Source organism: Triplophysa rosa, linkage group LG10 (genome assembly GCF_024868665.1).
Source record: "Triplophysa rosa linkage group LG10, Trosa_1v2, whole genome shotgun sequence".
Classification (NCBI taxonomy): Eukaryota; Metazoa; Chordata; class Actinopteri; order Cypriniformes; family Nemacheilidae; genus Triplophysa; species Triplophysa rosa.
Window position 1 is genome coordinate 7,443,509 of NC_079899.1, and position 25,385 is coordinate 7,468,893.

The following is a 25,385-nucleotide window of genomic DNA, read 5'->3' on the forward strand; positions in this document are numbered from 1 at the left end:
TTGTGGTGTGAACACATCACACATCACAAGTTTTGGTATTATGAGTTATTCATTTATTTGTGATAAGCGCTTTTATTACAGCAGCTTAAACGGTAATGATGATGATAATGAAACAAAACAAGGAATAAAATTATATTTATTGATCATAAAATGAAATGCAAAAAAAGTGTTTAAGTTAGTCATCATTTATGTAACATAAACGTGTTACTTGGTGTGCCTGTGGATTGTATTGATAGACATTTCTTTTAAATCAAGAAAATAGTTATAATAAAATTTCTAAAAGAACCTCTATTAAATGTTAACAAATAGAACAAAAAGTGTGGCGATATCTCCACCCAGTGTAATTTTATTGCTTTAAGGATCAGCTATTCCCGACCATCAGAATTGCAACATATTGCAATAGTGAATTGTTTCACTAATTTCAGTGTGCTATACAGACAAAGACTGTGAATGATGAGATGTACAATAAACTGTCACACATTCTGGCCATATAACAAGATATTTGTTATGTGTCTGACATATTCAATTGATTTTAGCTACCAAGTAGCTCAAAGTGTTTTAATGCAGGCCACAGCAGGTTTGTTACTCAAAGTGTGCACAAATCCACAATTTAGAAACACATCAGATGTGAAGTTCAGTTTAACAGTTGTTGAAAATAAAATCTTAAGGGTGCACTTTATAGTGTATTTGAACAATACTTTAAAATAATGTATTTTTTTATTAAAAATGATGGTTTATGCCATGATTAGATCACATGCACAGCTGATCTTTTTATTTAAATATAGTCTTTGGTGAGAGTATAAAGTCCAAGACGACTGTTACTATACATGACAGAAACAAACAGTCTCAAAATGTAACCTTAACAGTATTTACAGTTCCTCTTTAACCCTTTTAAATGGGATTTCATATGTTTTCTAATTCTTATGTAACAAAATATTACAGAGCTGGAGATTATGAGACAGCCATAAAGTTTAGTATTTTTGCAAATCACTTAAAACTTTAATGTGATTAATGTACAAGATTAAGCACATGTCAACTTAAATGTGTGCATCTATAGAAATTATAAACGTATGAACACAATAATACAAAAATCAAAGACCAGATGTTGTTTCATAGAAAATGCTCGCCTGAAGACTACAAAAATAGCAATAAGTGCTGATATCAAGAATAAAAAATGAAAGAGTAAAAAAGATAAAGAAAATTCTTATAAAACATAGTTCAACAAAAGAGCGTACCATTATGTACTTATATGCTTGTACGGGTTCATGTAAAATAGAAACTTATATTGCGAGCACAAAAAGCAGTCAACTTTTTTAAATGGCATTCTTTCTTTTGCCAGTTAATCTGGCAGTGCATGACACAAAATATGGCCAACTCATCCTTGAAACAGTTTTTATCTCTGTTGAGAGATGATTGAAAAGATGAAAACATTTGTGCTTAAAGTTATAGCTTTGCCCTTCATTTAAACTTGTGTAGATACATGTTAAAGGTGTAGTCATTGTGCCACTTCTTCTCTTTTTTACATATGAATATACTCATTAACAATGTTTGGTGTCATTCTGTACATACGTACATATTTTATAAGTGCATAAAATGCATATTTGTATTCAAAAACGGATTACTAGTAAAATAAATAGCATTGTCTTGCATTCCACAGAGACATTCAACATCATTATGTATGTACAGAAAAATGCATTAAAAGCAAAGCGGGAGTGAATGAATATTATATATAATGTATGTATAAAAAAATCTTACAAATACATTAGTTCCTACATAGAGAATGCAGAATGCATATATAAAGCCCGGCTGATTTTGGGGTTCAGTAAAGTGCTGATTTTTTGTGTACATAGAGAAGACTAATGCGGATGTGATTCTGAACTCCTCCGTGAGTTTCTCTCACAATATATTATTAAATCTAGTTTTGAAATAACTTTTTAATCCTGTAATTGAATTGTAAAAGGTTCATTACGCATGTTTCATTAGTGTATCAGTAAAGAACTAAAAACAGCCCTTCCGGCTTAGCTATTTATATAAATAACAAACAAAGTCACTGTGGTACATGGAAAGTGTGCCTTTGAAATCAACCACTTTTTAATATAAAAAATTCTTTGCAGTAAGGTTAATAGGCCCCTTTTTTTCTAGCATTCATTTTAGGAATTGTGCAAAAATGAGAAGAACAGCATTTGCCACTGTAGGTGTTGCAACCATGCACCTATACATTCTATCAGCACATGCGATGTCTATGTGTCCAAATGGCTTTTTTGGCCTTAATACTGAACTATTAATGACTTTACACATGGAAATATGCATGAAAGCACTGTTACATGTATAATACATGCATATGCTGTCTACAGCGGGGGTGTCAAGCAAGGTTTGGATTGAAACACTGCAGGACAGGGGCCCTAAAGTAGCAGGGTCTGACATCTCTGTACTACAGTATTTTTTATTATACATTTCTTTTCACATTTAATTATTAAAGGGAATTTTTTCTTCCAAAACTGATCCACCAATATATCAGTCGGGCTCTAATTCAGATGAACCTAAATCAGAAGTATGTTATGTTATGTATCCACAGTAAAGCCTATTATATAATTCTGGGAGTGATGAAGGTTTCCATTAATATTCCTGCACATTCTATGGACGACGACTAAGAAATGCATTCTGAATGCCCAGAACTGCTACAAAGACAGAGATCTGGAAATATACATACGATTTGGTATAATGAGGATGTGACATTAGCTATGCCACCATAAACTCGACCTGATTTTGCCAAGTGGTTGATGTCCTCAGGGCAACACATTTTTTTGACCTAAGGACAATATTTTTATAAATAAAACCTAAACCCACACCAAACCCCAACCCTAACCATAACTTACCCCTAAAATCAGAGGGAAACGATAAGTGAAAGACAATGGTCTAGAAGCACCTAATCCTGGTTGTAAGATTAAATTTAAAATAAACTGTACATTTATTTCTCAAATCTGATTGGTTGATTTAAATGTTGTCCCAGGGTCAACATGATGTTGCCCTAAGGACATCAACCACTTGGCAAAATCAGGATAGCCACCACCATAAAGGGTAAAAATGCGCACCAGTTTAATGGTGCTGAAAAGCAACAAAAGAGTTGGATGTTAAACATCCTTACGGAAATGGACTGATGGCCAGTCTTATAATAACATTGAAAATGATAATCAGGAGCAATACAAAAACAAGCAGTTGTCCTCACCTATTATGTTTTTGCTGTCACAAAGTGACAATTTCGATACTAAGCCTGCGTTTAGAGTGGCTGCTGCCCCTGTGGTCAGTTATGGTCATTGCATGGTCAACCAGATCCAGCAGCCCCAGACTATCTGCTTGAATTGCAGCAGGTACACAGCCAGTGCTGTCTGCAGCTCCTCGCAGGCACGCTGTGGTCTCCGCCGATCTGTGCAGTACAGCGCAAGACCCAGTGCAGAGAGCATAAGGAAAAGGCCGGTGAGCAGGGCCAGGTGCAGGTGGTTCTGGGGGGTGTCATACACTGTGAAACACAAAGTCCAAAAACACTAAAGATCTGATGACTGGAAAATGACTGGAAATAATCACAAAAAAATGCGGACAGATTTTTCTTGTTTTGAATAAGAGAAAGTTAAAAGCATACTACAAATGTAAACTGCAGCAAAATACTATAATGCAGTATCTCAAGCTACATGCAAAATAAATGAATAAAATTCATGGCTTCATGATTAAAAAATACTAAAGGGAAGTTCACCAAGGAATGAAAATCCTGTCATGAATTATTTACCCTCATGTTGTACCACAGCCATAAAACGTTTCTGAGATAACATGGACAACAACACAACTACAAGTGTGCAAATTTTTTGGAGGATCTATTGACAGATATGCAATATAGGCCTATGCAATATACTGTAATATATATTACTATGTCTTCAGATGTGTATAAAGACTTTACACAATGAAGCGTTATGTTTTTATTGCCTTAGAATAAGCCATTTCCATCTACATACACCGAGGGTCCCCTTATATAATGCAGAATTTTGCTTACATGTTGTTTCTACGGTAGCCCTAAAAATGGACAAACTACTCAACAGAGTGCGTTTCGTAAATACATTATCTCCTTTGGCAACGAAGTGAAAACGTGACAACATCTTAGTCCTGTGCAGCCACCCAGAGTCGGCACCAGGGTGCACAAAGTGAGGGGGCTGCTATGTTTAGTGGGGGGGGGGGGCAGGGTTTAGGGGTTTAGAATGGGCTGGTGTCCCGAAATTTCATCCTACCCGTCCGATTATCCTACCAGGTATGCGCACATCAATGTTACGTCATTTTCTTGCGCTATAAAATCATCCTACTTGTTTATTTTATACTGCTACAGGAATCTGATTGAATCATTGTTAAATGAACGTCATATGCCCATCCCCAACTAGAGATTACGCCAGCTACATCGGAAAATCCCGTGCCATCCTCCTGCGAGAGCCTGCGGACTGACTGACCATCCCAGCTCCATCCAAGGCAATTCCATCACCACCCAAGAAAAAGGCGACCATCTGACCGGCCCAGCTCAGACAATTCCATCCCCAACCAAGAGCAAAGACGGACTACTTGTCACATTAATGCTAAATTTACAATACTTTGTATTTAATGCTAAATTTACATCAAAATGACAGCAGTTTGAAGTTATAGCTGCACTCAGTGACTTTGATTGGAGGTTGCTGGGTGGGTGTTTGTAGGGAGTGGGGGGGCTTTGGGGCGTTTCATTTGTTGGGACTGTGTGGGTCTGGTCTGGTTGGTCTTGTTTTGTGGTCGATGTCAGACAACAGAGGAGTAAAGTTAATTATGCCATTACTATTTATCCCTGGTTGTTCCTCTGTTGTCTGTTGTTGATCGCGGAATGGGACCGGGTTGGACCTGTGCGGTTTCGGCGGGTGGGGCTTCCTGGGTCGCGGCTCGTGGGCTCTCCCTGTTCTTCGTGGACGTTGCTCGGTGGCTTTGGTCGGGGTCACTGAGTCCAGCTATGACACGTCAGAGGAGATCTGGCCCTCCCTGCTGAACCTGGTTTCTCCCGAGGTTTTTTTCTCTCCATTTATTCATCATTGGAGTTTGGGTTCCTCGCCACAGCAGTGCAGTGTTGGCTTGCTCACCGGGAGACTGCATTTATTTATTTATTATTTATTTATTAGATATTATTTATTATAATGATCTTGCTTGGTCTATAAACACCATGCACTGCGCTGTGTTTTACCTTTCTGTGTTTTTCTTATTTGCTCCTGTAAAGCTGCTTTGGAACAATGCACATTGTGAAAAGCGCTATATAAATAAAATTGAATTGAATTAAATCATTCTAGGCCTACATATTTATTTAGTACTTGTAGTACAATTATAGGGTATTGCGCTGTAAATTAATCATACATGTTTCTTTTATGCTGGTAGGATAATCTGACAGGGTATTTACGATGTAAATTTATTTAATGTGTTCATTTTCAACTGGTAGGACTATCTGACAGGGTATTTTGCATTGTAAAATCATCATACCTGTTTATTTTGTCGATGTGGTTTAGATTATAGTAGAGATGCACCGATTGCAATTTTCTTTGCTGATTCCGATTTTATTACAAGCGAAACCTGCCGATTCCGATTTTTGCCGATCCCGATTTTCTATCCACAAACTATAATTGACAGTGTACTGTATATAAAACCATATTAACTTTTCTTCAATACACATTTTTTTTATTTTCATTGAATAAATGATTGAACATTACAATGAATTTTTTAATAATTGTAATAATTTTTTAATAATTTTTTAATATCAACTTGGAGGAGAGCAAATGTTGTATGACATTTTGACAAAAAGAACTAGAAATACACCGATCATAGCCTACATAAATTCAGCGGAAGTTAATAAATGAAGATTATTAATTTAGATGTATATAGAGAAAAAAAATATAGAAAAATGTCAAAAGCAGGCTTTAAAGAAAAAGTGACAGAAAAAGTATACAGGGGACTGTTCCCCAGTAGAGCTTTATGTCTAACAAAACGATCGCATCATTATAACAACACTAAAGAGCGAGCTCTTGCTTTCTGATAGACAGACTGTATCTCCACTTGTCACCGTCTGCATAATAATGCCCGTTTCTTGTTAAGCAAAACGTTGCCGCTGGACGCAAGCAGCCCTTTAGCTTGTGGTTTAACAACACATGAAAGTACAGCACAAGACAATGTCTTTAAATCTGTTAACGAATAAATACATTATTTTTTACCCTCTGCTCTTGTTGTTTCTTTAATAAATATAAACCAAATTCATTCTCCAAATGTTTTTTTAAAATGATTTCGTCTTTTATCATTTTAAAATGAGGGGGCACAGTGACAGTGAGTGAGCCATTGGTTGCAATTCGGAACCTCACTGCTAGATGGCGCTAAATTTCACTGTCCTTTACATTTTTATGAAGTGATGAGAATACTTTTTGTGCACAAAAAAAACGACTTTATTCAACAATCTTCTCTCTAGTCTCTTCCATGTCAGTCTCCAACATGCATTCACAAGAGCACACAATGCACGTTGATGTCCATGGGAGGGTCAAAAAGCTGTCGGATTTTATTTAAAATATCTTAATTTGTTTTCTGAAGATGAACAATAGTCTTATGGGTGTGGAACTACTAACTTTTAAACTGATAAAACAATAATTCAGTAATATGGGTTTTACATGGCAAGTAATAAATATAATCTTTGTAAATTCTTAGCACCACTTATAAACCTTTCTGTGTCCCATATTGCATGCAAAAGAATTAAAAAAAAATGTTTCATGCATTTTAGTGACACACCACACTGTTCAACACATTTCTCGTTAAATTGACTTACCTCCTAAACAGTCATAGTACGGAATGTCTAGAAACCCACATAAAAAAGTAAATAATGAGGTTCCGGTTTAACATTTCACTTTTCTTTCAATTACATCAGAAAGAAGCTTCAATGATTGAACTTGATAAATTTGTGTAAAAATTGGCTTTCAAATCCAAATTGTATGTTGGAGAAAAGCTGATTTAAAATATCTTATAGTTTTTACTCCAAAAACTCCAAAGAGCACAGACATTTTGATTGTTTAAAAACACCCGTTTTGGAACACCGGGAACACTGCGCCACTTTTCTTGGGAAAAAGACAGGAAAATAGACTATAAGAGTATGAATTTTTATTGATATTGGGTTTGGTAAAGGCCTTTCAGCAGAAAGTTAACAACTCCAGAGGGAAAGACAAAGTGCACTGATGCATACTGTATAAACAGAAGCGGACAGACATCCTAAATTACCTTCCTTAAATTCCTTAAATTAAATTCCTTGTTTCATTAACATAACAGTCTTGTTGGCACAGACTGCACACTGCCTTATTTGCATGTATAATTAATCTGGCGAGTAAATCACTTAGGCATGTTTGTGCATCTTAGTTTTTGTGCATGTTTCAACAGACCTCAATGGGAACATCTTATACAAGCCACTCCAGTTTAATTAACTTTTTTTTTAAGCGCATGCTCTTAATAATGCAAAAATCCGCTTTACAGAAGTGTTAAAGACACCCGGGCGGTTTGAGAGACTGCTAAAGCATACTGTTTAACTCTCACCATGAACAGTGATCTCCGGCTCCCTGAAGCGAACTCGCCTCTCAGATTTTCGTCTACGCAGGGATTCTGACTCTACATTGCTCACGCTGGACCTTTTCAGGATAGAGGTGGGCGGCTTTTCAGGTATGATCTAAAAGAAGCCGCAGACAAGAAAAAAGATTTTGGCTTTTAGAATGTTTAACAGAGACCATATTAAGTAATACTGCAGATACTAAACTTATGGTCCCTAAATTAAAAAAAAATACGAGAGAATTTTCATTTTCCTCAAAAGCACTTACCTTGGTTTTAGCAGTGTCGTGTTGTATGTACGCTTCTTTTCTGTGTTGCAGCTCAGAGTGTCTGTCCTTATGGCTATGAGAGATGCCACTCAGAGCATCGCTGAACGATTCAGTGGCAGAGAATCTCTTTGAAAGAGTCGACACACACTCACCCAACGAATCTGGAAAAGAAACATCGCTCAACAATCTGCCAAACAACACACCTGACATTATATCATGTCAGCAAAAATAGTTTTAGCAACACAAATATAAAGAAACTACTGGAAGAATAATTTAACCCTGAAACCATGACGTCCTTTCAGAATGCAGACTCAGCAGATGAGTTCAACATTCCTGACACAGTGCTGCCCCATACACAACATTTTTCATAATCCGGTAATATAAAAGATGATGCAGAGCAGTCCCTCCTTACAGAACACTAGCAAAGCATTTCTGCTCACAAAAATGCCATGGCCTCAAACTGCCAAAGTAACGATATTGCTTTTCTGCCTAAGATCTAAATATGCAATAATCGGTGGACAGAAAGATTGCACTAGGAATATATGCTTACTCATTCATGGGCATTTTACTTAGTGGGCAAAAATATTCTACAGAAATATGTACAGCTATGCTTAAAGGTGAAGCAATTGGGTTCAGGATGCTTTACTTCTTCGGTGAGTGTAGGCTGCTAAAGAAACATTCACTGGAAAGCTGCAAGTGAGTATATTGATATGATATGATCATAACATAAAAGACTATCAAATGTGGCTGGCGTGTAAAGATTGGATGTGAACTGCAATGCAGTATATAGACAAATCAACAAAAGTTAAAGGAAATCTGATTTACTTTTCAGACATGCCCCAATTGTCTAAAATTAATGTTAATATCACTATTTTAAATTACATTGAGGACTATACACAAGGAGAATGTTTTTGTACTGAATAACAGCACAGTTATAATCACTTACACCCGAATCCCAGCCAATATTCACTTGTTCATGTGATTTTTTTAATGTCATAAATGGAAAATGTATTTTTTCAAGTAATTAAGACTGTGAGTAAAAGAAAACATTATATGAATGCCCATTGTGTCATTTGTTGTGTAGTTTAAATGGTAAAGCACTAATACCACCAAGGGTTTGATTTGCAAGAACTGCAGGTGCTGATAAAAAAAGTACAAAAAGTTCTTGAAATAAAAGCTTCTAAAAATTGTGTCTTACTTGTATATTCTGTTTTGCCAATCTCTGCATAGACGGTGGCTAGCAGCTCCAGACTCTGGACTGTGATGGGATGATCATTCCCAAAAGCCCGCTGGTGGATTTTAGTGGCCTAAATAAAAACAATTGGAAAAGATTACACATGTTCAATTAATTTTCTTACACTGCTTTGTTAAAAAACAACATGTAGCATAAATACTTAAAAAAACGTGAACATACCTTACCACTGTATTCTAATGCAAGGTGGGGTCTGAAAACAATGAAGAGTGACAAAGATGTTAGGAATGACACTTCGTTCATCTAAACATTTTTTTTAAATCATTGGTTGTAATGCAATAAAAAATTTCACATGTTATTATTAGCATAATTATTATACATTTGTATATTTTTATGATTTTGTATATTTATATGTTTTATAAGCATAACCACTTCACATTAAATTCAGACAAAAATGACTTATTTTAACAATGTGGTCAAAAGTCGTGAACATTTTTTTTATTATAGATATTGGTTCTGGTTGTGTGTGTAACACTGGAAATGTAAGGTCAATTTCAGAGCTTTCAGGTAATTTAACACATTTTGGGTAAGGTAAAGTTCAATGTAGTGTTTATCACATTCAGAATTGGTTTGACCACTATGACATTATGAATAAAACCAATATGCCTGCTGCACAATATTTAGTGTACATGTGTTAGAGAAACGCATGCAAGTGTTGTACATTATTATCAGCAAATCTATATAATTGATTGTGCCCTGGGGACACAGTTGACCATTTTCCATTACCAGGAAGAATGAAAGCGTGGGAGTATGTATTTTTAGAACAAATCCCAGGATCACATTTGTCCACATAATATACTAGATTAATATTTAATATTGATATTGTCTGATCAAAAGTAATCTATCTTTCGAAATTGATAAAAAACAGGTGTTTTTGCCAATCTAACTTTAATTTCAAAATTATAATATAGGCTGTGATAATAATAAATCCTCAGAATAATTCATTAAAGTAAAGTATGTAAAATGGTTCTCTAAAACACTTCACTGAATGAACTCGAATTGGTCAATAGTGTCATGGCTGTCCGCTATTACTCAATAACTACCACACAACCAGGGATTACATGACATCAAACTGCTCACACGGGTTCCACATAATAAAATAATAACAAATTATGAATATTTTGTGTCCATTGACTTACTTGGCAAGAAGCCATCAACAAAATATTGTACAGTCAGCTGCCCGTTATCGCAAAACAAACCTTTTCAAGCCCTGTTCAGCCCATGAGGGTTTATTTTGTGATAGCAATCGGCTGACCTTCATAACCATTGAGCTGGTATCAGTCAGATTGTTTGTTATATAATGTCAAATTTTCTCATCATGTGGCAGGTGATGTGTAAAATAGTCATGCCCGGATATCTAAACCTCTGTTAAAAACCTTTTGTAGTTTGACTTTGAAGAAATGGTCTGTGGAATGTGGTCTATAAATTATAATTCAGCATAAAGTCAGCATGGTGTTCTGTGCATACGTAAAATTAAAACTCCACAAATAGTAGGCCCTATATGTGTAATATGGTAGTGTGTTAATGTGAACAAATCCTTCCTCTCATAAGTCATGCCACATCTTGCCAACTGTCACAGAAGCTATAAAGCAAATCCACAATTGTAATAGACAAAAGCATGTCGAATCACGTCGACTCCAGAAGTAATACATGCTTTATCTAAATAATTTGTGACTCACAGTATCATAGTTTATTCTGTCCTGTTGTAAAAGTACTATTTTTGCTGCATTTTCTTATATGTTGTAAAAAGTAGAGCACATAGCATAAAGCCACATTTGATCCCACTAGCCTGGCACCTTTGCTTAATTTGAACACACAGAAATAGTTTGTGATATAGTCCTTTCAGAATGCACCAGCAATAGACCACTTCAGCCAGGCTCAGTGAGGCATACCGATACATTACAGTGCCCATCATGACAAATCTAGGCACACGTGTGCTGTGATTTCAACTGAGGTGCCTAATGGAGGTAATGGAAATGTGTCGCCCATGCCAAAGATATGGCTTTGTGATCAGCTCACTTCTGTTTGGCTGGAGTTGTTGGCATGTGGATGAATATGATGCCATTTGGTGAGGGGTGCTTAATGAGAATTTGCATAGCCATTTCAGAATTAATTTTAGTCACTGTGTGGTCTGTAAGACCAATTACAACAGCGATAATTTGGATAAAATTATTATTGGACAGAAGAGGACACAAAATTTACATGAATATTGTTGCGATAAAACACAAAATATAAAAAATTACAGACACTGCAGACAGCACAATTTTCAAGTCAAACATTAAGCAAAATTAAATCTGCATTACATGCATTATGGATGTGACAAAACCGGACACAGTTTTTGAGAGATGTCATACTTTGTAGGATTTCTGTGAATTAAAATTCACAAACAAAGAAGCAATATACCCAACAAATGGAGAGTGGACAGCTCTTCATACATCAGAACATAAAATAGTTAGAAAAATGAACCATCCACAAAAATACCCTTTGCTACATTTGATTACATGTATTAGTACATAAAAATTATATTGCTTACATTACAATGATGACACCTATATTATAATTTTATGTAATTTTGTCGCTTGAATAGATCATGTTGTATTAGTCAAAACATGTCAGTGTTGTTATAATGGTTCTGTTTTAATTAATAATGACGAGGTGTTGGTTTTCACTGTTTGGTACTGTCCTCAGTGGACATCTGATCAGACACGACATGATAAAGCTCTCAGCTACAAGAACGCTTCCTGTTCCAACACTAAAAGATTTAAGATGCAAAACCACTTCCTACAGTGTGAAGCATGAAATACATTTTATGTAAAAATATCAGACTTCTCAAATTAAATATACGTTCACACTTATTCATTTAGCAGATGCTTTATATCCATGGATTTAATCCCTACAATTTGTATCTAAATTTCAATCAACTAACTATATTCAGTTTCATGATTATTGAATGGACAATGCATTTGTTCTTAAATATATGTTGAAAGCTTTCTGTTTCTTTCAGCCTAATAATTGTAAAATAGATCATCATCAAAAAGCATCAAAAAATGCTTTCCTTTACAAAACGTCAAAAGGAATTTATACTGGCATCCTATGGTATGTTATTAAAGAGATTTTTGGCAACAGCTCTTTTGAATCATGTTAACAAGGGGTTGAATGTGCAATAAATTAAACCGTGACTGACCGCTGTCCTAGTTGGATGACAGATGTTGAAGAACTACCCTCTTCAGGTTTCCAGAGTTACTTGACCCGAAGACTTTAAATGATTACATGCAAATAGTGTGGCTACCACCACAATGCATTGTTCGCCGAAACATTATCTTATTAGGGCAGCAATAAAACAATCTCGTTCTCATTCAAGTTTAATATCCCCCTCTTTCCCGTGGCACCAACAAGCGGTCTCCTTCTCTGAGACAATCAGGTTAAATGCTTTAAGTTCCCAACCAATGCCAACAGATGAACATAAATGTTCTCAAGTGTATGCGGTAGTGGTCTCATCATGTTAAGCCCCTGGAGGAAAGACAACACCTGAGTCAGAGTGTCCCAATAACACATGACACCTTGAAACTCACGTACTGTAACACAAGTCACCTTTCCCTAACTCTCTTTTTATCGGAGTGCCGACTGGTTCAGGATGTAAATTCCTATAATGCAGCAATACAAAACCTTACAATTTCATAATACCCAGAAAATTCAATGATTGTAATTAATAAAACCTACAATGTAAATTGAAAACCTGCAGTTGTTACCTTAGGAACTGATCTGACTATGCTGGTGTACACCTATTGTAATAAAACGTTCATTCAATCAGGTTCATTAAAATAATATAAACTGATATTTAATATTACTTTAAATACAAAAATAGCCCAATATAGATAAAAAAAACATATAAATGTCAGCACGAATGTTCTGTATAGACCCCCTGTATATTATTTGCCAAATCACACAAGAGTGTCATAACATGCACTTGTTAGTTGTCCTAACAATTGTTTCCCCTTATTTCTAACATTTTGTTAAGTTCATTAAATGAGTTTCTCCTATATAGGCTTATTTCTTACATGTACATACCATTTGTTTGGCCAACTGAAATAGTTTTAAAGGACAAATAAAATGTGACAAAACAACAAGTAAGATTTACTTACTACTTTTTTTGTGTAAATTTGCATTTTTTTACTTTAAAGTAAATTTTACTATAAAAAACTGTGTGCAAAAACTTGACACAAAAAATCAAGTAAAATTGTTTACCTAAAATCTAGATTCATTGAATAGTTGACTTTTGTCTGGATGTATGCTAGTGCGTGTACTCAACATCTATACTGTATGTGGTGGAATATTGAGGATAGAAAAAAAATAATTAAATAATAAATTAATAAATGTAATAAAAAAGCCAATTTAAGACTGTTTTAAACAATGTGTTTAAAACCAATATTAAAAATAATTCTGTGCAATTGTACATTTTGTGTTCATTTTGACTTAACTGAGATACTGTATACTGTAGTTCTTCTAACAAATTCCCTGTGTCACAACTACATTGCAGTACACTTTGATACTAAAATTAGCATAAATAACAACATACTTCTTTAATTTAAGCAAACAACTTAGTAAAAACAGCATGCAGTGCCACATGTTGGCAACGTATAGTCGTTTTCACAGTCAATACCTCTTGCTCATAATGCAGAGCTGAGCCAGTCTCTCAAGGTCCTGGGCCTGTGAAGTCTGTTCTGATAACTCATCTTGAGACAAACATCCTGATGTGCCCAGAGCTCCGTCTTCATGAGACCCTGATTCAAGTAAAGTCTGTCAGAAACTTCACAGGTAGAGACTCATATACAGACAGAAAATAAAAGAGAGAGAGAGAGAGGGAGGGAGAGGGAGAGAGGGAGAGAGAGGGGGAGGTTCAGAGAGAACAAAAGACAGGTGACCATTGCTGCCACGCCCTTAAATTCAAATACTCATACAAGAAAATGCAAACATATGAAAAGCAGAAGCTTTGCTACACCATAATCCTTTAACTAAAAACTTAAGGTACAAACAAAGCACTCAACAACAACCTAGAATACAGGTTACAATCGATATCAAAAGCTAAATGTAAACCAATATTTTTATACATATTTAAATGATATACAGCAGTTTTCACAGAAATTTTACAGCACCATCAGACAGAAAAGCTTACCTTAAAATATTATGTATAAATAGTGTCATTCTGAATATTAAAAATATTAAAATTGTGCAGCACGATAACAAAACCACACTTTCAAACACAACCTTTCAATAAATAATACAGTAGATTGTTATGTTTTAAAGAGCTAATAATATTTATTAAAAGTGCATTTTGGAAATGTTTATGTTTCACATGTAAGCAGAATATGTTATTGATATGAACTACTGTATGCAATCTACATACAGTATACTGTATATATCGTACTGATATATACCATGGTTAACGGCAGAAATTGGTTTAAAGTCACTTCATATTGACTCAGTAAAGCTTTATCATCATTTGTTTTCTGAACATAATACATTCTTCTGTTGCAATGCTATACAATATTACTCAACTTGGCATATCCCAAGTGCATTCTGGGAAGAGTATGGTTTCAGGCATGAGGGAGAAAATCACGCCAGCATTCTAGCAAAGCGCTGAATCAGTCAGCGTTTCCATGGTACTCAACAGCTCTTTAATGGGGTAATGTATAGCGTGGTCATTTATCTCCCTGAGCCCTGTTTTCTCTGCCCATGCTAGAGCACTGTGCTACCTAGGCAAAATGTAGACAGCCAGAGGTACGGCAGACGTCTGCCACGCAGTAGATTGATGTGTCTTCATCTATGGATACTGGTGCATGTCAGGGCAAATAAAGATGGACCTCTGTTACAGTAAATAGATCACTGCTCCCGCAGCCCTAAACCCTTGCAAAATATTTTACTTGTGGTATTATTTGTCTTTGTCTGTATTAAATGTGAATAGTGCCTGTTTAGGTCGCTTGGATGTTCTAGATGTTGCTCAATTTCCAAGTTGCTGTTTTTACTCAATGTGTTGATACAGTAGGTGTTGCGAGGATGTTATCTATACATTCCTGTTCCGTATCAAGTCTGAATACTTGTTTACAAATTATTGGTTTCAAAGAATGTGTGATATGATGCATGGCTTGTGAGACAAAGTTTAGTCCTTTAATAAATTTGGAAAATACTTTAAACGGATAGTGTACGCAAACGTCATTCCACACCATTCCAAACATTTGTATTTTCTTCATCATTGATGGACCCCCAAAATACATTCTACTGACTATAAATAACTTTGCAACTACATTTACTCTCCTAACCCTATACCCAACCTCAATCCAAACCTTATAATCTATTTATACTGAAACAATGACAAAAGGACAACCACTGTCAAAAAAATATTTCAACAATGTACCCAAGCTGTCACTGGGGCAGTAACCTTTCAAAATGTACAGTATCATTTAGATACAGATATGTATACATTTGGTACCAATATGTCCTCTGAAGTACAGGTGCAGAGGTTTACGTTTTGAAAGGGTACTGCCCCAGTGAAAGCTTGGGTACATTTTTGACCATTTTGTCTGACTGTAATAATGGATGACTAAGCAACCAACACTCTAATTATAAGCTTACATATTAATATATTTCCTCAAACTCAAAGTACTAAGTTCTATCATTTCAACCATTTTTACATATTGTATTCAACACAGATCTGATGAAAAAGCCTTTTTGATAAGAATTTTGAGTGTAATTTGTCCTTGTGAAAGACAAACAACTTTGCTACCTAAGGGTTCAACTTTGTTCATCCATAAAACAGCAAATGTCCCAGGGATCCACAGACAACTTTTAAACTTCAACTTCAAATTGTAATACACTTTGATCAAAGGGACATGTGTCCACTGAAACGCACCATAAAACGAAGCATGTAGGTAAAGCCATAAAAAGTGGACCTGCCTGTGCTGCCCTGCAGCGAGGTGAGCTCAATCAATGCCACTTCGTAGAACATCTTCTCCGCCTGAATGAACTGCAGCGCTTTCCCATCTGATTTTATATGGGTGAAGGATTAGACATGCTTGTCACCAGAAATAGCCTCTTGTTATGATCACAACACCATTCAAGCTCAGTGAAATTCTGATTTGTTCAGCTGCTAAGCATCACCCGATATAACAGAAAATAAGATACTAAAGTAGAGATGCACCGATTGCAATTTTCTTTGCCGATTTTATTACAAGTGAAACCTGCCGATTCCGATTTTCTATCCACAAACTATAATTGACAGTATACTGTATATAAAACCATATTAACTTTTCTTAAATACACATTTTTTTTATTTTCATTCAATAAATGATTAAACATTACAATTTCCCCAAATTTCCCTAAATGCAGTTCTCCAAGCTGCATTAAATTACAGAATCTTCTCTTTCCCAAACAACTCTTAAATTGAAGAACTCTATGACTGAAAATAAGTACAAATAATAAAATATAACTAAACATGTCACTTAATTTACCTTTTTCATTTTTGTACTCATCTCACAAAAGTCTAAGATAACAATAAAATACTTCAACTTTATTCTCGTCTGTTTCCGTTTATGAAACTAACATTGCTTTATTTCATTTTTTCTGAAATGTAAAATAAATTGTCTTTATCTTGTGTCTGTAGTATTAAAAGAAGTGGGTTGATTTTTGCTGCAACTTCAATAAAAGAGTTAAAAATCTTATGAGTGAATTCTACTCTAAAGATGTATATGTATTTGCAGTTTTTTGTGTTAGTAAAGAACTCAATCAGATATATATCACATATATTGGTTGATTTATTCATTTTTTTATATTTTGGATTTTTAAAAACAAGTAGAAGTCGTGTTGAATGTCATTTTACCTAGGTGAAATGACCACAGTTTTACCGTAAGACAAGCAATCAGGTTGAGGAATTTACGTTTGTTTTACACAGAGTGAACGACTTCTACATAAGTTTAGCATGTTTCAGAGTTTAGCATGATGCTAATAGCATCACTGTTCGCATACATACCCCATGTAGACGGAGCAGCGAGAGATGAACTAGTCTGTACAGTACACGATGCGAGTACACGATGCGTGTGCACGCGCGTGCAGTCAGCGGATGAGAGATGCGCGTCAGTCAGCAGAGAATCGCGGTCCGGTGGACCCACATGCGAGTATAAACGAGCCGTGAAAGACAGGCTGTGCGCGCGAACGTTTACATGTTACCTTGCGGCTTTGAGTGTACTGACGGCTGTGACGTTCTTGCCCGCATCACGGGAAACAGAAGATCGGCTTGGAATCTGCGAGACGTGAGAGTGACCGGCCGGTCACCGGTCGGGCCGATCATACGAAAAACCGGCCGATTCCGATCTCTGGCCGGTCAATTGGTGCACCTCTATACTAAAGGTGTTCACTGAACATTTAATGTATCGCCTGAACAGAAAACAAGGGAAGGTTCAAATCCATATAACAGCTTAAGGCCTGTGTGCTATTTTGATTGCTTTGTGTCTGTGTCACCCTCTCATATTTATCTCTATAGAAAGACACAAAGCTTGTGGTGGTGCTATAAATAGACGTCAACTATTTTTTTACACGTGTCATTACAGAACCTTGGTCAGAAAGGAAATGTGCTTAAAATAGACAATGGCATACATAAATTTTTTATATGCAGTGGCTCTATTTTGGAAACATAAAGCTCACCTGGAACCCATTTGAAAAGATGTGACAAATGTGCTTTACATGAACTCATAACAGAAACGTAATATTTATATGTCGACTGTGATATTATTTCCAGCTGCTTTGTTTTATTTGTGCGCTTTTGTACGTTGGACTGTAGCTTTTAAACTTGCAAACTTTCCCTCGAATGAGCAGCTTATTCCCAGGAGTCCTGGGCTTATTTTTAGATCTCAGCTGGGTGAGGAACATATGAATTTGCTGACTAACAGGATCAGATGGAAAGTTATAAATCTGTTTGTGGTGCATGCGATAAGAACCCTTGAATAAATATGGTAGGAAAAATGCATCCTGCATTGATTTTGTAATAAATTTCGTCTTTTAATGCAGCCTTTCCTTCCTCTCTCTACTCAATTTGATTAAACGCCACTGTGCTTGTGCTTCACATTCTAGAAATATTGTTTAATATATTCATGATACCAGAAACTCTCTTACTGCTGAGTGAGGTCAGCAAACTCAAAACTGTCCACTCCACGTGTGCGAATGAGGCGTGTTCATAAAATACCGTCCAACAATGTAATTTATATCAGTTTTAATATAAAGTATGACCTTTGAGGACCATGATACATAAAATGTATTCTCTGTTAAAATACAGTTTTGTTATGTAACATGATCCCTACACGTTTCTGCTGATTGTTTTCTTATGTTAGCAAACATTAATCCAATCATCGCAAAAAATTATGAAAGTAACATACATTACAGGTAGGGGAACGTGGTTTTGCAATGCATTGTGGAACATTTTTATTAATTATGTTATAATAATTATTCCTCAGTCGCATTATAGGACAACAAAACATGTTAAATATAAAGGACTATAACCCCAGGTAATGGGTAATACAGACACATTTGTAAGGTAATTTTTTCTTACACTTACAGTATAATGACGGAAAAGGTTGTACTGTATTTTAATAGTTTACACTTTACAAACTCTAAAAGGTGCAGTGGCTATTTCACATTAACTGTAAAAAACTAATTTCACAGAATTTTCACATGTTTTTGAAACGCGGTAAATGTTAAATTACAGAAATAAACTGCAAATTTACAAGTTGGGTGTAAAATAATTTTTTTTTAGAGTATATTTACAGTGTTGTGTCTGTACATACATTTTGATTTGGTCCTCTTGTAAACCAAAGCAAATTTTGTATTTGTAAACTGCTGTGAATGTAGATTTTGAAATTGGGTCATCACAAAAACAATATTATGCTCAATATTTATTTATACACATTTTTGACAGTCCTTTTATTCCAAATGGAGCTGAACACAAAAAAAGTATTGTGTGTGTAAAAATGTGTTTTGTGGATGAACATTGCCTTTGTAAGTGATGTTAACATGTTAACAAAGTATGACGTTAAGTCTCTATACTTTTGATATAATGACTGGCGCTTTCATTTCCCTTGCACTTCCTGCCATCACATCCGTAAGGCAACCATGTTCTTTTCTAAATGGATTTTTTATAATCCCAAAAAATCCATTTCATTGAGCTAAATTTATTTTAAACATTTAATTAAACATGCTTGACATGTATTTTCCGAGTATCATCCACGTAAATGTTTTTCTTGTTCATCTTTCCAGTTCATGAGTATGTCAATCACAGTATAATCACAGACAGTTTATTCCCAAACTGTATTCTGAGAAAAAAGACAGGATGAATGTATTCTTTTGATCTTTTTAGCACTGAAGTGCGCACCGACTGATAAATTATGATATACTGTATATGCAATTTTAGAAATATGAAATATTATTGTGGCTTTACAGACGATTATTTGTTCCAAGATTGTGTGCACCGGGTATGGGATAGAGGGTAGTTTTAGAAAAATACTGAAAGTGAGCTGGTTGACAGCTTTAAATCGGGCTACATTGAGCTACTTATGGTTCACCCAAAAATGAAAATTCTGTCATCATTTACTTAACCTCATGTCATTTCATACCTGCATGACTTACTTTTTTCTGCAGAACACAGCAGAAGATATGCTGAAGAATGACCATACCCCAACAACAGTCCCCACTGACTTCCAATGTACGGACACAAAACTACTGAGACAAATATTCTATAGTATTCCAAAGAGAAAAGAGTCATATACAGGTTTTGAATGACATGAGGGTGAATAAAAGATAACAGAATCACATTGTTTCGCCTGACCTACTACTTTAAGATATTAAGATTGGTGCTTAACCTAATTCAACATGCAGAAATAGTTTATTTGCATACATTTTCAGATTACCTCATGGCTGAAGGGAAGCTAAAACATTCCATTCCTTTTGATTTCATACATTCAATTTGCTTTAGTTTGTATTACCCCCATTCAAATAACTCATTCTAATGTCTTCTCTCATGCATTGATAAAACAGACGTAATTAAATTGCTTTTTTAATTAAATGATAAAATCTACACACATTATTTCTCTTTCATGTAATTACAAAGAAATCACATTTTTCTTAAGGCCCACCGCTATTTACCAGCACACTCTCAGTGTAGATATCAGAGAAAACATGCTTAAACCAATTCACATGTAATTGGCTTTTAACTGAAAAAGAGGTCACCAATGATCTTGGTTAATGGCTAAGGTTGGGTAAATGACCCATTTTACGTGGAGCTAAACCCATTTTGAACCCATTTAAACGCTACACCTTTGTAATTGAGAGGCCCGTTCTTTAAGGTTGTATGTATGTCATGTAACACTAGCCTTGTTGTTAACTGTAGTCTACGGTATAGATGAGTAATGACAGTGGGGCACATGCTGGATCTATACAGGATAATTAAATGTGACGCTCCTCAGTCGACTTAATATACAGTAAATGCCTACAAATCCTCTTAGCAGAATGACCACACACGTACTATAAGGCTTCAGCTGTATAGTCCCTGCAAACTTTCCAGAGCCTAACTTTGATATAAAAAAACTGTTGTTCATTTTTCCTACTTGTAAACATAGCTTTGTAGACCACTTATTGTTAACACATTAGACATAATGCTAATGTTCTCTCATTGTAAGTGTCTGCTAAATGAATACATGTAATGCAAATATTCATTACATATAGGGAGCAAAAGTTGAAAGGATACAATTCTTCTCATCAATGTAGAGTTCAGCAATCTGTACAGAGAAAATAAAAAATCAGACAAAACCAAACCTGAATGGCTACACAGAGAAGATAATTAAGCTAAATGATTTGCAAAATGCACATTTCAATTCATCTTATACATATTGCACAGAAATACATTCATTTCAAGAGAGTTTTCAATCTGTCTCTAAGATATTTCAGTGAGTGCACATAGGTTTATATGGACGTTAAAGTTGTGTTGACAAATTTTGCTGTTTTGTTGCACTGTCTATGGACATTTTAACACCATTTTATTGTTGTGGTACAATAAATCTGGGTAGGTGGGGTTTTTTAAAGTAGACTTCATGGGTTGTTCATGATTCTTGTCAGAGTCAAAGGTTTGGCTATGTGAAACTGCTTTTATCATTCATTATAATGCTAACGATTTTTTCTACTGACATTATTTCATAGTTTTTCATCTTAAATATGGGAAGTTGACAAATAAACCGTGTCCTATGGTGTGACATAGTAAAAGTTGAGACAAAAATGGCAATTTATGCTTTTTAATATTATACATATTATGTAAAATAATATATTATTTTTATTATTTATTTATTTTTTCCTGTCACACCATTGGACACATGGTACAGTTTATTTGTCAATTACCCATATGTGACCCTGGACAACAAAACCAGTCTTATGGGTCAATTTTTCGAAATTGAGATTTGTACATCATCTGAAATCTGAATTAAGCTTTCTATTGATGTATGGGTTGTTAGGATGGGACAATATCTGGCGGAGATACAACCGTTTAAAACTCTGGAATCTGAGGGTGCAAAAAATAAAATAATTGAGAAAATTGCCCTTGAAGTTGTTAATCAGGGGCACTGTAGCAGGCCATCCACTCACAAAAATAAAGTTTTTATATATTTACGGTTTGAAATTTACAAAATATCCTCATGCAACATTAGGATACTTAATATCCTAATGATTTTTGGCATAAAAGAAAAATCGATAATTTTGACCCGTACAATGTTATTTTTGGCTTTTACTAAAAATGTTCCCGTGCTGCTTAAGACTTGTTTTGTGATCCAGGGTCACATATTATATAATATAGCTGAATGCTTGTGATAAATATGAGTGAATTCGAAATATATTTTTTTGGCGGCTAATTTCGAAACAGCTCTGTCTGGCCATTTTCATACCACACATTCCAATACTCTTGTGTAAGAGCCACTGTTTATGTTCTTGACAATTCCTGGGACACTTGAGGGTTTTGGAGAAAGTGCAGAGATACCCACAGTGTGTAATCCGAGCCAAGAGTTTTTTATATGACTTACTTTCAACAAGTTACAATCATGATGAGACCTGAAAAGGAACTATTTATGGAAACACTAAGAGAAAGCAAGATGTATTGGGGTTCAGAGTTTTATGATAAACTGATCTGATGTTTTACGGAAACAGACATCAACACCAGTCAACACAACAGTAAACAAAAGTGTAAGCCCACATTAACTCAAGCAGATCTCATGCTCTGCACTGGCAAACGAATGCAGGGCTCTAGAGTGCACATGCGACCTTATTTCTCAATGGTGCGACTAAAAAAAATCTGAGGTCGCACCGGTGCAACCAGCCGTTCGAGGGAGAAAAAAAGTCTCCGCAACTCTGAAAGTCTCCCTGTGATTCAACAACAGACACACATTAGGCCCATATCGTGGTCTAAACCAATCAGAGATAGTGAAGGGCGGACCCCCCTCTGATTGGCCGTGGTCCAGATTTTCCTGAGGTCGCGTTAAACGAAAATTCCCCGTCACTGACTGATTTTTTTACCAGTGACGGAAAAATCTGAAGGCCGTCCGTCCGTCATTTTTACGGATTACAATGAGGGCAATTTGTAACTCCCCGTTTCCCTTCATTAGAGCGTGATATGCTCGCGAAGGGGCGTGCGTGTTTTTACCTGTCATTGTTACCCACTAGACATATGTGAGGCGATCTGGGAAAACCCGTCGGATGTCGCGCTGGGACGCGGGAAAGACAGTTCACCTATCAAAGTAAACTACATAACATGAAGAATGAAGGAATATCAATGTACATTTCCCGCCAGTCCTGTGTAAACTACGGCATGCAAAGTTTTTTATACAATGTTTTCGTGAGATGACAGAGCTCCCCGTCTGCAGCACCGGGAGTTATCCGATCGCAAAACATACAAGGGATGATCAAAAGTCCAGACACTATGCACATGATAAACCAGGTAAAACTTGCTTCACTGCTTATTAGTTGTTATCCGTAATGTTTGCTTTCCTTGTGTAGTGATAATGGCAGAGCTCTCGTTCTTTAAGTGTGCCCGCACCATTTTCCTTACTTTCGTTTTATTCAAACGGTTTTGTACAGTATTTTTATAGACTTCAACACTGGGAAATGTTTTTTTTATGAAATTGTTATTAGAGTAAGACTTTTACTACTCTAAAGTGACGTTTACTTGTGATACTGGAGTGCTATTTTATTTTCATCACTTAACTTTAAACCCGTTTTCCTCCAAATTCCGTTCCTGAAAATCATAGCGCTTCAGCCGACCTCAGCCATAACTTTTGTTACATACACAAGGTATGAGCAAAATAAAAACTGATTTGGAAAGGGCTTGAATATGGTATCGAAAACTGTAATATATAAATTTGCACCATGTGTTGGGTTTTCCCAGATCGAATCACATATGTACATAAACTTTAAAACATTATATATATAGATTAATATAATCAACAACGGCTTTATTGGGCATTCAGTTGTATTAAAATACAACAAGTTCCGAGTCGCAAGTACAGCGTGATGACGTCATGAACATACTAATTACCACTTAATGCCACCTTGCACCATAGTGATTGGTAATATTTTTTTTTTTTGTTTTTTTACGAGCCTGTCATTCAAAATGACGGACAATAAAAAAGTCTAGCGCAACCTCTGGTGTGTACGTGTGAAAATGCGTGTGCTGCAGTCAGACAGAGAGGGGAGGAGCCTATAGGCCCGTCAGTTAAACAGAGTGGATGTAGCCGCGGATGATGAGAGAAGATGAAAAGAACGATTCACAACTTTTTCGTGAATAATGTTAAGTTAAGGCCTGATCCGTCCGATAATCATAAGCAATGCTCTGACACGGAGCCATCAACCTCCCAGGTTATGTCAAGCCCTGGTCCATTTATCTTGAGATGTTTTAAGTTTAAATTTCAGTTCATTGAAGCTCTTTAAGCACCAACACTTTTTCAGTAAGTTACCTTTCTTGTAGAATTGTGCTTCAAATAAAGAACTTTATGTTGACCAGATTGTTAGTTAATCATTTACAAGTCAATTTTGCCTATATGGACAGCGATAAAAAAAAAGTGAACTGGTAAAACTGCGGTGTTAAATGCGCTGCGGTCGAAAATTTGGGTGCACCTAACTTTTGTGCCGGTGCACCTAAGAAAAAAAGTTAGGCGCACCAGTGCAACCAGTGTAAAAAGTTAGTCTAGAGCCCTGGAATGTGCTAATCTGTTTTAACCCACAATCTTTGCATAAAGGTGGACGTGTGTTTGATCTGTCTGCTCAGGAACAGATACGCTATAAATGTTTGAGAATACATTTACCAGCGTAAAATATGCATTAACTGAATCAGGCTGGTTTTAGGTTAGTATGTCACTGCATCATTAAGAACACACATGCATGACTGAGAAATGCATGCAGATCTTTCTGCAAGAGTATCTCTAGCCTAGTGATCACCAACCCTGCTCCTGGAGATCGACCGTCCTGCAGACTGCAGCTCCAACCCTGCTTCAGCACACCTGTTTGTAATTATCAAGCAAACCTGAACACCTTGATTAGATAGTTCAGGTGTGTTTGATTGGGGTTGGAGCTGAAATCTTCAGGACGGTCGATCTCCAGGAGCAGGGTTGGTGACCACTGCCCGGGGTCTAGCCGAATGTATGCAACACATTCATATTGCACATGCAGATACAAAAAATGACATTTAAAGGCCATTGTAATCATTATTATGCCATAATGCATCTTTATGGAGCTCCATCCTGCAGATTCAGGGCTCACCTGATGCAGGCAGTTGGGTAGTGAGTGGAAGCTCTCCACATGTGTGAGGCCCAGCAGAGAGCTCAGAAAGCAGTGCAGAGCAGCTTGGGAGTCTCCTTCCTGCTGGAGCTGCCTGCCTAATTCAAACAAACCCTCGCGGCTCCCGTTCAGCATCCCGCGCCTGGGATGGCCCGCCAGAGAGACCCGCTCAGCGTGTTCACGTGCCAGACAGCCACAGCACTTACGTCTCCCATCTGAGCTGCAGTACAGGTATTAAGAAGTAGTCGGTCCGGAGAGATGGAGCACCACAGAGAATGTTAAAAACGACAGTGGGGGTGTGGAGAAAGGGCAAAAATAGAGATCCGTCGCTGCAACATCAAAACAGGAAAAGCTCACAGCTTCTCCTCTCACGTGCTGTAAGAGTCAGAGAGGGATTGTGG

At 36.2% G+C, this 25,385-nt stretch overlaps 1 protein-coding gene across 2 annotated transcripts; it reads right to left on the bottom strand.

Annotated features, from left to right (window-relative positions):
• Positions 1–119: 119 nt before the first annotated feature.
• On the bottom strand, positions 120–25,385 carry lg10h14orf180 (linkage group 10 C14orf180 homolog). 2 transcript variants are annotated; one of them, XM_057343069.1, is made up of 10 exons: positions 24,967–25,385; positions 20,921–20,951; positions 16,087–16,173; positions 13,796–13,916; positions 9,298–9,328; positions 9,082–9,190; positions 7,884–8,044; positions 7,606–7,735; positions 6,851–6,877; positions 120–3,517 (listed from the first exon to the last, which is right to left on the bottom strand). In XM_057343069.1, exons 1-10 carry the CDS (start codon positions 25,117–25,119, stop codon positions 3,312–3,314), a joined length of 1,056 nt encoding a protein of 351 aa, XP_057199052.1. In that variant the 5' UTR covers positions 25,120–25,385; the 3' UTR covers positions 120–3,311. The 2 variants fall into 2 exon arrangements, with proteins under 2 accessions (XP_057199052.1, XP_057199053.1); XM_057343070.1 differs by lacking the exon at positions 6,851–6,877 and having other exon boundaries at positions 24,967–25,384.